Raw genomic sequence first — 15615 nt, forward strand, 5'->3', positions numbered from 1 at the left:
TGGGTGGTAGCAGTACTGCTCTTCTTATGGAGAATAGTGAGAGGATGTGGGTGGTTGGATGTGGTGTTAGCAGGCCAGCAGTTGACAAATGCAGAGGAGGAGGAGGAAGACGAGGGAGAGTTGGAGGATGAAGACCGTTCTCTTTGCCAGTACAGCATGATTCTTTTCAAATGGAGGCTTGGATTGTGCAAGCTGTCAATCAGATGCCACTGTATTGGAGCTACATGAACCAGATCTTTCTCACTCAAGGACAGAATAAATCAGCACAAATTAAATCATTGATCTATGTACATCATTTTCTTATTCTACTATAAGCAGTACTATAACTGAAACTTAATACTATAACTGAAACTTCATAGCAGTTTGTAGTCGTAGTCTCATGAAATGTCTATAACAACAACAATGAAACAACTGCAACAGACAGACAGAGTGTGAGAAATCAGTCAGTCTACGTCTGGGTGGTGACAGAGTATATGGGCCGGCTGGAGAAACAGGTGCTGCGATCGAGTCGTGTCATGTTGTGCTGGCTGTTCAGACTCAGACTGTCTACGGAGAGTTATTGTGAGCGTGTATGATTCCCAGGCTTGTAACTTTTTCCTTTCTTTGCTATCCAAAATCCAATATTACTCATCAAAGCTGCTTCTTTCCTTGTCATTTTCTCTACACTGCCTCTGCCATGTCTGCTTGCTTTGCCTATCATTTCAGTTTTTACACCAGCAATCTACCTTATACTATCAGTTCAATCTGATTTCAATGTGCACACAAAAATTATTCTAGTCGAAACTTAGATAGATAGATAGATAGCTACATTAGTGCCAGTACTGTTTTCAATAGACAACTAAGATCACAATTTAGACTGTTGATTGTGATTGCAAGTACATTGCTTGTGATGTTAGTTTTTTGGCTCCATTTCCCACCCCTGTCCATTTGGATTACATGCATGCTCCTGGTTTTTATGTGTGCAGGTTTAGAGGCTATTTAAACACCATGGAGTTTCACTTTTGGAACCAGAGGTGCTCATAGTAGCTCATCCCACTTTGCATCTCGATACCTGCTGCAGTTTAGTGGGCTGGTGTGACTCCAGGTGTGTCCCGAGTCTACATGGTATTTGTGTTCTTCGAAAAGGCATCATCTCTGATTACGAGATTTGAAGTCTGATGAGATTTGATTTTATGTTTAGTCTGTTCCTGTAACCGAGTAGATAACATCCAGCCAGCCGGCTCCAGATATCAGACTAATGTCTTGTTGAAACACAAACAGCAGGAACAGATAATTAGTTTGCGGACTTCTCTGCTCTTATCAGTGCAGAAAACGATTTTGGAGGTGGATGTCGGTGCTCCACTGTTTAGTACTGACAGTCCACAGGTGTATAGCGATAGCGTATTTTTCAAATAGACATATCAATGACAGTCTTCTAGATTGTGCAGTCCATTTATTATTCTTGTCAGTGGTGTTAGAGGACTTTCTTGCAAATTAAGCTCTAGAAATGGTGTTTAATTCATGTTTTAGCCCTAAACATGAAGAGTCACCAAGCTTGCAAAAAGTTTGCTGACATTTGCTATTTTAAAATTACGTGTTGTAAAACATTTTAGATGTGTCACAGGGTAGTGGAACATGGAGACATGAGAGTTTGGCTTATACAACTGCTGAGGTGGTTTGGTAGTGAATACTTATCACATTGACACAACAAGATCACTCACCCTAACACATGGAACTGCGCTCAGATATTTTTAGGACAAGAAAAAAAAACATAAGGAAAACAGGCTGAATTGTAGTTTCTATCTAAATTTCTATCTAAAAAGATGATGATATATTAACAGAGGGGCAACAAAAAACACAATGGAGCAGTTCTTTTGGTACGGTCCAAAACTTTTGCCCAAAGAAAATCTGAAGTAGTCTGTATCAAACTGAATGGGTGAAATTGCAGCTTTAGGTAGTAACTAAACAAACATAACCTTATGGCAATAATATAAAATACTCAATATACAAAATAGATGCCCTGCAGACTGGACTCACTGACTTCTAGAGCAGTATATGAGCTCTTGGATAAGCTGCAAAAAAAAGCTTCTCCAAGATCACAGTGTGCCCCAAAATAGCAGTGTCTGGATTGCTGCAGTGTCCCATACAGAGATCTGACACAGCAGTTTCAAAAGTAGGCCAAGGTGAATAGGCACTTATTATATGCTGTGGTTATTGTAAAGTCGCAGGTATGCATTGATACCACCCTCTCCTCTAACACCACTGACAAGAAGCTAGTCTCCCCCTTTCAGTCTACATTAGATCTGTAGAAATTACGTAAGACATAGAGTCAGGCTTCAACTGACTCTTCGATAGCGTCTGCAAACCTGCCAAAGCTTTGCTAAGTCAACGCAAAATCAGCCCATCAGGCAGAATGCAAGGGAAAATGGGGAAGGGATTGGCAAGCTTTCCTTTGGGAATTCAGCTCATACCTCGGTTTTGGATCTAGCTGTTTTTCCACACAGCTGAAGAACAACTTCCTACTGGTTAGCAATTAACCCGCCAAACACAGTGCTGACAGCAGATATCTTTAGAGACTTTTCATCTGGTATTTTCACATTTCTTTGCATGTCCTAAGACTGGCAGTACAAATGCAACTCCAAAGTTTCTGCACAAATACTGAAAAAATGTTTTGTTTTGTTTTTCCAGATTCCTTACTTTGCTGAGAATAATGTCTATAGACAAAAGTAATGAATAATTTCACAAAAACATCAGATGTTTTCTCAACACAAAACATCAGTGCACCATGTAATCAACACATTTATGGTTAAACCAGACACTCTTAGAAAACAATAATTAAAAAAAGACTACGAACATGAAAGAATTGGCACATGAGAGTCTAATAATAAGTGTTGAGGTGCAATGTTAAGTTCAGTCATATCAGTTAAAAAAGAATAGAAGTCACAGAACAACTGAGAAAATTTACAGTTTGTACAGTCATAATAATCAATCAATTTCTTTTCATTTTTCATGCAGTAGCTAATATTTCAAAAGGACTGCAGTTTATTTGAGTAGAGGGGCATTTTTTTTACAAAGCTGAGAAAAAGCACAGAGGGGAGAGCACTAAGCTGATTAGGTGCTGAGGCTGGTGGTAGGCCAGTCCGTGGCTGCTTAAAATGAGAATTCTGAGCCAGATCCTGACAAAGCTGGAGTGGGTTATTAAAGAGCAAGTGGCTCGCCCAGCAACAATCAGCAACAAGCCAACATAGTTAAATTGCAGGTTTTGTGGATTTTACAAGTAAGACCTACAGATGGAATAAGTCCCAGAAATGATAGTAAGGGGTTCTACTGGGAGATATTTTGTACCTAAATGCGTCCATCATGACATTTATGTTTTACCCTTGCTATTGTACTGACATCACACATGACCATATTCCACCAGGGTGCACTTTCTTTCTTTCTTTCTTTCTATAAATATCTTGACTGCAGAGTTTTGACCTTAACAGGTGGTTAGATTGGCGGGTCACCAAGCTGAGGTGAAAGGTTAAAGGTCATCTAATACACCTGCACCTGTTGCAACGCTGAAAGACATTCAACTGCAGCTGTGACTACTGCAGGCCTTCACAAAGCAGCAGTCTTTCAGACACCCAGTCTGAAGCCAGTTTACAACTGGACTGCATAATACTGGGAAGTCTTACTTCAGTGACGTAACCAATCAACTCTGCCATCCATCCCAACAAACTAGAACCCGCGCAGAAAAATAGCTTAAGAGCAGGAATCTGCTTAATTTAAATGACAAATCGTACCTCAATATACTGGTGGGTAATTCATAATAGCAGTATTTTCTCAGTGTCCCTACACCCCCACCACTGCACAGGCAGATACCTACCCACCTACCCCACTGTTTTATTAGTGCTTGTCTCAGAGCTGGCTAACCCCTCACCCTGATGCTTTAAATGAAACCTTTTGTCAGTGTCCTGGTCTAGTGTTTAGGCCATGTTTGGCTTTATAGTCAAAGGAGGGTTTGGGGGAGAGAAGTTACACAATACTGCTGGCTGCTCTCTCTAACACAAATGATTTATTGGCCAGTGAGGACTGGAATGAAAGACAGAGATACAAGAGAGTGGCAGAATAAGAGAAAGTGAGGAGGTAAAAGGAAGGCAAAGTGAATCAGACTGAGTAATGGGAAAGTAAAAGTGAGGACCATGCAAGTGAGAGTGGACAGAGGTTTAGCCAAAGCCTCCTGGAGCCGGCCTTTCTTTGGATGATGAATAGCTGGAAATAATTAAAAAGAACAAGAAAATGAAGGAAAGAGAAAGGGAAGGCTGGTAACTAGACATTCTGACAAAACAGTCTTTTAAAGGACTCCTCACCACGGCACAACAGCGGAGTGCCATCAAGCATTTGCAAGCAAGGTTCAACACAACATGGCAATCATATTCACCAAGAAAAGAAACAAAAAAAAAAAGAATCCAAGTTCAACATCAACTGCACTCCCACATCAACAGAAAAATGATACCTTATGAGAAACCATTTGCAATGAGTAATATAGTACTATTTTACTGAAGGTGCTGATAGACCTACTGCCCTGTGTTAAATGGTCCTGTCCACAGGCTCATGCAACAGTGAACACTAATATAATAATAGACCAGAGGGTTGAACAGAAAGTCTTCCACTTGTTTCTAGCCTGCACTAGTTGAAGTGTAAGTAGAGCCTTATATCCAGAGGTAATGTTGTTAAAGGTGCCAAAGCTTTCATTTTTTGATACATTTATACAACTTTTTGAGATGAGATGTTTTTCAAAATGTCTTGGACTGTGGTCTGACTTGTACCAGTTTTTTTTTTCCCCATTTCCATGTCATGTCAATGTGCACTTTCTGCTCATCCAATCAAAGAGGGACAGCTTAGTCCCCTTTTCTGTGTGTTCTGAGTGTGCACACTGGAGAACAATGCTGTTTTATTGACTGTAATTTGAATTTAATAAGTGTAATTTGACACTCATTATTTTCAGACTCATTAAGCCTGTTCGCTATGGAACACAAACAATAAATGGTGTGCGTGTGGTGGTGGGGTCAGTGAGAAAGCATGAAAATATCTCGCTGTCCTTCAGATTTGTTCCTTGAGAATTTAGAACAAGCACAAAACCACAATTAAGTTTAGTTTCAAATCAGCTGGAATCATGTTTCCGTGTGAGTCTGCACACTAATGAAAGCAAGAGCTTGAAATTACACTTTTAAAGACAATAAAAAGTGACCAAAGCGGTGCCATGCAGAATAGTGGCTCACACTCCAGCCAAGCTCAGGAGTTTTAGGTTTAAAGGACTTGGTCCTGAGCCAGACTCAGTTACTGCACTTCTGACTGAAGAAATGAAAGAATTCAAACAGTGAGCAAGTGGAGGAGATAAGATTTTTATCTCCGCCACATGCAAGATGGTGAGACCACAGATAAAAAAAACAATGGAAAGTCAGGCCATAAGAGCAGCAGAGTGAAAACACAACCTGGCCCATCTTCCACGAGACCTTTCAGTGTTTTCAGCTTAATCATACTGCCCCAGTAACAGTAAACTCAAGTCTCCTCAGAGAATAAGTTGGAAAGTGAACATGCTTACTGGGTCACTTGGAGGACAGCAAGGCCCTTGACTAGCGGCGGATGAAAACCTCTGTTTAAGCAGCAATGTACAATCACTTCATAAACTACCAAATTGCTTCCGCTCTGATTTTTTTCTAGATGTTTGTTGTGTGGTGTGTCAGGTCAATCATCTCTCAAAACAGGCAGACTCATTGGCTTGGATCTGACAGGGAGACTGAGGAACGTTGCTTAGTTAGGTAGACAAATTGTTCTGACATATAGAAGGAAAAATTAAATACATTCTTTTCTTAAGTTGCAAGGCTACAAATAAGCCACAATGTTTTCTGATGACACTCATGATGATATTTTACACTTTACAGTGGCTTTTTTCCTGATAAAACTTTACAGGAAGGCAGTGGGTGTGGTATAGTGTTTTCATAAGCTATGCTCCCACAAAATGACTGGTTCACACTGGATCCTGTGCTCATGAGATGGCCGAATGTGTCATTGTACAGCAGATCAACCAAGAGCAAAACATCATCAGATCGCCAAACTTTGCCGACAGTCCCTTGTAAACAGCAGTAAGGCGCCACATGCAGAAGAAGAAGAATCAACTTTATTGGCAGTATATATATTTTTACATACACATACTGAATTTGACTACTGCATTTATCCCACCCTTAGTTGAACACACACATGCAACACCCGGCAAATTACATGCAGTGAAACACACACAGGAGCAGTGGGCAGCATCAAGCGCCCGGGGAGCATATTGGGGGGTCAAGTGCCTTGCTCAAGGGCACATCAGCCGACTAATAAAGGGGGGGGGGGGCATTTTTTCGCATTAATCACTCCACCACACCCAAATTTTTCCTGCCCGTCCGGTGGGGGAATCGAACCGGTGACCCTCCGATCACCTCTAGGCCACGGCTGCCCCCAGTATCTTCCATAGTAACTTTTTACCTTTGGTGTTCTAATATAGTTTCAATGCATGCTGGCAAAATTCTGCAAATAATAAAGTTATGGAATTACATTGTCAGTTACAACAGTTTGTGGGTAGGAAATCTGGGGTGTCTTGTATTTGTTGCTGCACTTTTGATTCCTACGGACTGGTTGTCAAACTTGCACAATGGTTGCTAAAATGGTAATACCCTGCACATTGCACCCTTGCACTGAAGTTTGTTGTGGTAAGTGGTAAGCCTCACCCGACCAACAGAAGACATGGCAGTGACAAGGTCAGCAGAGCCTGGGGAACTGAGAATTCCAAACTGGGATAAAACAGTCCCAAAAATCCACAAAAATCCCCCATTTCTGTAAACGGAAACTAAAACAAGGGAAGGTTCTTTACACATATGATACTGGGCGTCGGCTTTGGGACATGGGGTTGCCATTGGGTTGAGTGGCAGTTAGAGTGTTGTAGACCCTTGATGATTACAAGCTGCATGAATGGCAGTTCCCATGGTTTGTGGCCTTGTGCAATTGGAACAGTGATCCCACTGTAATCCATGGCTGTTTACATTCCAGCAGATCAGTTCCTACTGGAACCATGGGGAAGGAAGGGCAAGGGTTAAAGAAGACTCTCACGCACCGTATCTCTACAAAACCAACACACGTCTCACCCAGGACCCGCACTTAGTAAACAAGCCACAATGATCCAATATGGAAGGCTTACACTGTCTTATCAACAGAAGCTATGACCAACCTCTCATTTATTCTTTACACTTTTTCCTTGAATCATCTGCTTCTCTCCAAAATCTGATCTGCCTTTCATTCCTGAATCATTCATCTTCCTATATCTCCACTTTGTACTGTAACACAAACCATGTATTCCAGGCAGTCTTTACTTCCCTCTCCACTTAATTTTCCCATGGATTGCTTTGAGTGGAGGACTGGAGCTTCCCCTATAAGTATCCCTAATTTGTTGGGGTGGGGTGGTCAGCCTCCACTTATTCCCTGCATAGAGTGCCTAGAGGCAACAACACAGCTCAGAGGCCCTGCCCACTCATCCATTCCCTAGAAAGCTCTCCTCCCTCCAAAACCAACAGAGGACAAAGGCTCCTCAAAATTGGTTAAAAATAGCCTTCCATTTCATGTTTCATGGGGTTGGAAAAGAGAGAGGTTTTCTGCATGTTTCAGCATGTCCAAAGGTCTTATAAGTTTGAGCAAACACTTTAGAGGTTGTATATATTCCTGTCTGGAAGATTCAGGAGAGAGGCAGCAGAATGGTGTACCTCAAGTTACAAGAATGCACAAATGTGTGAGAAATGGAGGAAAGTTTGTCAAAACTCTCAGTTCTTGGACACTGCCAAGGGGCAGAGGTCCACTATTTGCATTCCAGTAAACACAGGAAATTAATTGAGCTACAATGGAATGAGAATGACTCCAATAGCTGAAACTGTATGCAACTGTATCACTGACTGGATGCAATCTGTGGTCATTAGAAATCAAGAGTTTCAATGCACAAGCCTGCCTAATCTAAGGATGTAAAAAAGCTGAGGCTGTGATTCAGTGTGAGCTAAGAGACCACAATACAGACATTACAAAGAAAATTCAGCTGAGGTCATATGATGAGGAGTGTGTGAGTGTGTGCAAGAATAGATGACAATTAGGTCAACACAGGGTCAGGGGGAGCTCGGTGTGTGGGGTATTTAGCATAACATAGCGAAGCAGTTATTATAGTGTGGGCGTTGATCATTTTAACACGCACTGATGTCATAAAAGTGGCTTTGTGAAGCTGGAGAGTTCTTTACACCCACATACCTGTCCTAACCATAAGGTGATAATGGATTTTTTTGTGTGTATGTGTGTTTTCTCACATCACTTAAACATCACACAGTTGTATATGAGTGGACGCTGTTCATGTTGCTTTTCTTCACCTCCATTTGATTATGATACCACTTTCAACAGTGTGAACCCAACGCCGCTAAAGCTGAAGTCGGTTTAAAACTGAGTTGTTGTTTTTTTTTTAACCTCATAACACCTGTTCCTGACATGGCCTCTGCAGTCAAGCACCCTCAGTCCCAGGTGCATTCACACACTCGCGCACAGACGCGCAAAACACTTGCAGCTCAGCACAAACTACAACTCCATCCGATCCAGCCTTGCACATTTGTTTCGATGCTGTGTCTGATGGGCTTTTTTTTTTCCACAGCTACTGTAGAAAGACTTGCTCACCATATGACTGAGCCTAGAGACAGCGTCAGCCCACACACACTCATGCTTTGCTTCCAGAGCGTTCTGTCCAGTGTCCACACAGTCGAGGCAAAGACAGCAACAGCTCTCCACAAACAGGGAATAACTGTCCTGTGTCACACATGCCATGGTCAACTTGCTGGACAAAGAGACAAAACATGTTGCCTTGGCAACACTGCACTGAAATAACTGCATTAGGTTGCTCTGGGAAAATTGAGCTTGTGCATTCAGCAAAATACTGGAGACTGAATTGTGTGGAGTTTGTGACTAAACGCAGCTTATTTCCATATTTAAAACCAATAAAATTTTAGTTCTAAATTGCTGTAAACTAGCTTCGATACAACACATTTCAAGTCTCTTCTTGGGAGGCCTATGCCAAGAACAATCCACCAAAGCTGTACTAACACATTAGCCTTGCATGGCAGCACACGTTCTATGCAGGCCAACATTTTCAGCTATTTACCTTCTCCTTTCACCCAGTCAGAACATATTTTCTTCTTATTTTGTTCTTGCTGCTGCTACATTTTCTTCTTATTACCACTTGGCTCTTTACTATATTGGCTGTTCAAAGGCACTACGGCCCTTTGCATAAAATGGTGGCAGGAGTGTTGGGTGTTCACCATAGGTGGGCAACCCCAAGTCAATGGCTCTCCCAAGCCTTTGCTAACCCATTCCTTTCCTCCAAATCTGTGCCACATCCTGAAGGTTGGGACCACAGCCCATCTGGGTTTGGTTAGAGCCCAAGACACAAGCGCCATAAAAGTAGGCCGAGAGGAAAACAGAGGGGCACCTCCTCATCTGCAACCCCAACCAGTGTTCTCAGATGGGGTCTCTGATGTGGTCTGGAGCAACGTTATACAGGCAAACGCTGACAGTCTTTAGGTTTGACCTGATGTCATTCACAAGACGGCGTTTAAATGTTTCTTAATGTCAGCCTCTTTCTCGTATTTAATGTTGAATGTAGCTATCTGAAGCATTTTACACTGAATATTTTAAGTGTATGTAATACGCACAATACTGCAAATAATACAGTTCTACATTCAAAACCATATCAACCAGTATGTATCAGATGCTATAATGTTATAGATTAGAATTTTGGCCTCACGACCCAAAAATGTTTAATTAATGGCTTAGAGAGAGCTGAGATCAAAAAAGGCAAAACAATAAAACCTAATAAACCAACTACTTGGCTTGGCTATAAAATATATCAGTAGCACACTCAAATTCCTTTGGTGTTATTTTTATTGTAGCTTCACATAATGTTTCTGAATTACACATATTATATATCCATACCTATACTGTCTATAAGAGGTGAAAAAAAAACTGTAATTTCTGAAATCCTATAGTGTCACTCTCAGATATTAACCCTACCCAATGTTCAACATCAACTCTCCAGACATTAATTTTATCTCTCTGACGGCTAAGAACAAGTGCCAGATGCGTACACCAATTAGACAGGTTTGCACTGTTGTTCATGCAACACAAAACAATTATTCGCATCTATTCGGTGTGACAAGTAGGTTCTATATTTAGTGTCACTTGATATTTCCAGCTATAGACCCTTACTACCCTCACACTCCCCACCCTCTTTTGATCCTGCATTCAGAGAGGAGATGAAAAGATGAAGAGTGACATCCAGGGAAACAGATGAATGAAAGGAGGACATCCGCTTCAATTGTCTCTTTCACTAAACACATCATCTGTCCTTCTTGTGTCATCATTCACCGCCAGTGCCTCACAAATATAATTTACTGGCTATAGTACAGTATTTTCTGCCATGTTTAGTACAATAAAATTCTCTTTAATGAAAAAGAAAGAAAGAACTCTCTGCCATGCCATTCATCATTTGGTAGATTTCTATAGGGGTAATGAAATGACCGTGAATGGCACAGAAAAGAAAATAATCTCCACAGTATCTTAGCCCCTGCTGCTTCTATTACATAAAACCTCCGAGCATCTCACTCCTCTGCCAGAGAATGTACCATACTGTATGAAAGGGTCAAAGGAAACAAAGCAAGTGCTGTTTCAACTCTTTTTGCTTTCACCTCATTTTAAAGCACATCCCACATCTAGAACAAAACTGTTGAGCACTGCTTTGGGTCAATCAATATTAGGCATGGCTGCATGCTGCAGCATAATGCAGTCGCAACAGAACCCACAAGCTAAATAGAATTCAAACAAGTGACCTACAAAAACGTGAACTCAGAAGGAGAGCCGGTCTACACATTATTTTATAAGCGTTCGACTACCGGCACCAATAAAAATCCTAGAGGCACGAGTCATCTTGGTGTTGAGTGGTTTTTCCAGTTTATCTTTCAGAACAGGAAGTTATCTTGGGGCTCTTGCATAATAAGTGTGTTAGCCACTAAAACAAACAACACACAGCTTGACACATGACTTTTAGTATCAACACGTTGTGGTATCACTTCATCACTTCTGACACCACTGTGCTTAGCTAGTTTCGTGTTTAACACATTCACAAAATACTCTGTTATATGACAGAGAGAACTGGTGTTTGTGTGTTAACCTTTGGTTGCTGGTAATGCGAACTCATCACTTTCTAACAATAAAACACTTCCGGACTTTAAGGGTTATTATCGTTTGCCTTTCTTTGACTGATACTGTGCTGAGTTTCATGCACAGCGAGTTAACACAAACAAGGAAAAGTACAAGTATTTGGCATTTGGTGGACAAAAACTGTAAAGAAACTGATGGGTAAATGAGAAGTATGTGCCAACTGTGCCGTGAATTTACCATGTGAGCCATTGCAACACCACACAACCAACCAGCATCTGAAACCAGGCTATAGTTCAAATATCAGCCTTTATTTTAGGCTTTGTTATATTTAGAATTTTTAGTAGAAACAAACAAAAATAAGTAGCGGACAGAAGGAAACTTTTCACTCACCATTTCATCCAAGGCATAGCGAAGTAGGCCATGCTCATACAGGATGAAGAACCTCCTTTGCCATTTCTGCAAATAGAGAAAAAAAAATTACAGTATATATCAGTAAACCACATAATCATTTCGTAAAGGATCAAGAAACATCAGAGAACCTGGAAATATTTAGCACAGGGTTTGAAAGTTGTTACTATTCATTAGTCAGTTTCAGCCATTCAGTATAACAAATACAGACAAACATATGGACAGAGTTTATAAGGCCGGAGGTACTTTATTGGCACTGTAAATGTTCCAATTAAAATCTTAAATCTACACACATTAGGCTGTAGTGTAGGACTTGGCCACAGCACTGGTGCAAACACACACAAACATGTCTTAAAGGATTGGATTAAAGGACATGTATATACTGTACATATAAATTCACACAACCTTGAACTGATATGTTGATAGCATCACATCAGTGTTTGCCAAAACATATTAAATACATTACGTTAATGAACCCCAGCATGCTGAGAAAGCTGAATACATTTCTGAAACTGCAAGGTCAAACTTAACACACAACAGAGTCATTTTATCTGCTTGCTGGGATGGAATTTCAGTCAATATTTTTGCAAACAATATGTTGACAGTTTCAACTGGTCTCCCTCCTCACTGGCTTGACGAGCTCTTCACTGGCCCACTCTTACCTTAATGCACCGTTTTGTCTTAGTGTTAAATATCCAGGGCTCCTATTCTAACTGAGCCCAATTCATGAAATATTGAGAAGTGCTTTGTAACCTTGCTTGCTTTGTAAGCCATTGGAAGGTCTCTGTGGGGGTGCCGACAGGCTTCGTGGGTGATGTTAAAAGGAAAATTGCAGTCATATCCATTAAAATAGGCCATTAAAAAGGTGATAGAAGGGCGGCTTAGACGGGGCTTCTGAAGATCAATTCTGCTATATTGTTGACGAACGAAGTGGGGCCACAGAGCCACAACCTGTCAGACTAAAGTGGTCCTAAAACATGACTCATCCAACATGTCAGCTCTTTTTCTCTGTTATTTGCTTGTTGGTCAGTTAAAACCTGACCAACCTGCTCACCTCAGCACTACCTACAGGCCACCAATTATACCCCCACAGTGAAAAGCCAATTGTAAGAATAGGCAAAACACATCAGTGATTATGTCAAAGCTGCAGCAGACTGTTGACAGTAGTTTGAGTTGAAAGATCCAGAGGTGCTTTTCCCCAAAAACCCATATGGAAGCCATCAGTGTGGCTGTGAGAACTGGGACTTTTCCTTCTCCTCCCCCACACTCTCTCAACTCCTTCTTTGGGATGCACCACCACAGCATAATCTGGTAGCTGATAAAGGAAGCGGTGCAACAGAGCAAGGCTCCCATTACACGATTCTAGGGGAGCAGGATTCATGAAATACAAGTGAATCTTAGCCTCATTATTGCACGAGAAAAAATCGTCCTCTGATAGAGGTCCAAGCCCTCCACGGGAAGCTGTTGATTCCATGAAACAGCGACAGGAGCCACAACAACCAGACCTCCTGTTTGTCAGATGTCAAATGAGTGCAAGAATGAATGAGAAAAAATTACAGGAAGGACTATGCCAGCTAATTGCCTTTTTTTTAAAGTTACTGGCACCCTTAGCACTAAAATTTACCCATCTCATACTAAAAGCTTCTTAACACAAAACTCTATGCGACGGACAATAGGTCAGAAAAAAGAAAAAGGTTTCCTTTTAAAATAACCATTTTGTTTTCATCAAGCTCCAGAGGTCCCTTCTTTTAAGTGAAAAGAGCATTTTGAGAATAGGAACCACTTACCCGGGATCTGTGTAAGGGATTGTCAAAATTTGTTCCCTCTGGTGCCAGCAGCAACCATCCTCCATATACAGGTTTTGCCTGATGAGGAGAACACACAGTTATAATGTTGCAAGCAAACACTAAAACAGGCGGATCAACGTGTCGATCAGCAGTCAAATTACGTATATTTTAATTCACCGCAGCTATGGCTGGAGGCTAGTGCTGTGTTTAAGCTACAGATGGTGACCAAATATCAGATAGTGTGCGACACTGACACACACACACATTTCGTTAGACTCCAGGAAAGTGTGTATTAGTCACTAGCTGCCTTGACTTGGCTGCAGGCTACATTCTCCAGCTGGCTGTATCCCAGAACACCACGCTGTCCTGGAAAAAAAAAAAAAGAAAGGCTAACACACATGATTTTCTCTCTGATCCTCTAAGTGGGTGGACTGGTGGGTGGAGGGGGGCAGCAAGAGGCAGAAGTTAACAAGAAAAAACAGGATGAGAAACAGGAGAAAGAGCAGAGCCTAAGATCTTTTGTGGCTACAGATTTGCAATTCAAACCTGAGAAATGCAAGGTGGGCGGCATCATTTCTTAAATAGTTCTGGTGCAAATTTGAACTTCAACCATACAAGCAGTCAGCATTTATTTGCTGACCCAAAGAAGTCTTGCATATCCACCAGAGGGTTGTGTGCAAAGGGAAACTAATTTTACTAAATATATTCACACTTAAATCTTACCTACACCTAAAGAGCTTAACAAATTAAGTACATTGCGTAATTCAACTGCACTCGCAAGTCTATGGAACAGCAGTATACAAATCCAGTGAGAAAAGCACTGACATTTACAGCCGCCTGGCACCTCTCTGTCCCTCTAGCAGTGGTTTTGATTACAGTCATAACTTCATCCCATGAAAAGCCAGGTATAATCCAGCATAAAATCCTCTTTCACTTTGATTACAGGAGGTGCAGTGGATTTCTCGGCTGAGCGACTGTAAACAAAATGACATCACAGGAATTTTCGATCATAAGCCAGTAACGATAACCTTGGACAGTCAAGAGTTTGTGCAGACTTGCAAGAGAAATAAAATCCACCTCCTGGAAGACAACCTGAGAGGTGACAGTGCACAAGAATAGCCCTTTGGAGATAAGACTAAGTTATTTGATAATGGCACTGCCAGGGAGCGCAGTACAGCAAGTGTTGTACAGCGCTGAATGTGAAAAATCAGTCTAAAAGCCCAAGGAGGAACTCTGAGACTGAGCATAGTTTAGAAAAATGTCCCATCTTTCCTCACATGAACTGCCAGCAACCCGAATGGCAAGTGATCCTTAGAGAGAAAAATAGAAGAAATGAATCTAGGTCATCTTTTACCCTTCAGTGGTTAAACAGTCATCTGAGTGTATTCACGTGTGTTCATTTCACAACAGCCCCCCAACTGCTTTATTCCCCACCCTCATAAATGACTATGTGATGCTGCAGAGACTGTGTGGGCCTTTGAATGGAGAGTTGGTACCCACCAAGGCAAACAGAATGACAAACGTTCTGGATGAAAATGTGCACAGAATGAGATTCACAGGCCTTCAGTAACATCTTCTAGTAGGACTTTAGGAAACAATGAACAACACAGCCTGGCCCGTCCTGGTTCTTATTCTCTGGCAACAGATGATAACCTTTCACTGGATCCAGTCATCAAAGGATAAGCTTGACAGCCAGTGGGTGAGAAATTCCACTAAGAAATAACCTCAAGACTATTTCCATTCCAAGTGGTCATGATGGCGGAAAATTTTAGTTCGATGTTAGAGCCCTCTGCCATGTTGAAGACGTTATCAATTTAAGAAGCATCACTGTAAATCACAGAAGCGTCATTCATAGAAAGTGTCGGCTTAGATACGAGTGAATATTAACCTATCCCGTTAAACAGCTTACCAAAAGGAATGATCACGATACAGGCCAACAGAGTTCAGTGTGACCTGATGCCAGCAGTCACAACCCAAGCCAAAGTCAACAATACCGTCCAGCAGGGATTTTCAGTGGAATATCTTCATTTGTGTCTTATGTATTACTGGAAAATAAAATCGTGATTTTAAAAGCCTCACAATTCCCCATGATTAGTGTCTAATGGGATAAGATTAACAATACCAACATTACCTTAAGAACAGGGAAAAACGCCAAAAGGACAGGACATTGCAGCAAGTTTCAAAA

The 15615-nt window shown here is 41.3% G+C and overlaps 1 protein-coding gene across 10 annotated transcripts in view; it reads right to left on the bottom strand.

Moving 5' to 3' along the window:
• si:ch73-103b11.2 (myosin phosphatase Rho-interacting protein) overlaps positions 1–15615 on the bottom strand; it is a 47174-nt gene that overhangs the window by 30303 nt on the left and 1256 nt on the right. For all 10 annotated transcript variants that reach the window (XM_046376289.1, XM_046376285.1, XM_046376286.1 and 7 more), the window contains exons 2-3: positions 13431–13508; positions 11626–11691 (exon numbers count right to left, since the gene is read on the bottom strand). In XM_046376289.1, coding sequence (XP_046232245.1) covers positions 11626–11691; positions 13431–13508 — 144 coding nt within the window. The remainder of the gene's footprint in view (positions 1–11625; positions 11692–13430; positions 13509–15615) is intronic.

Source organism: Scatophagus argus, chromosome 21 (genome assembly GCF_020382885.2).
Source record: "Scatophagus argus isolate fScaArg1 chromosome 21, fScaArg1.pri, whole genome shotgun sequence".
NCBI lineage: Eukaryota > Metazoa > Chordata > Actinopteri > Scatophagidae > Scatophagus > Scatophagus argus.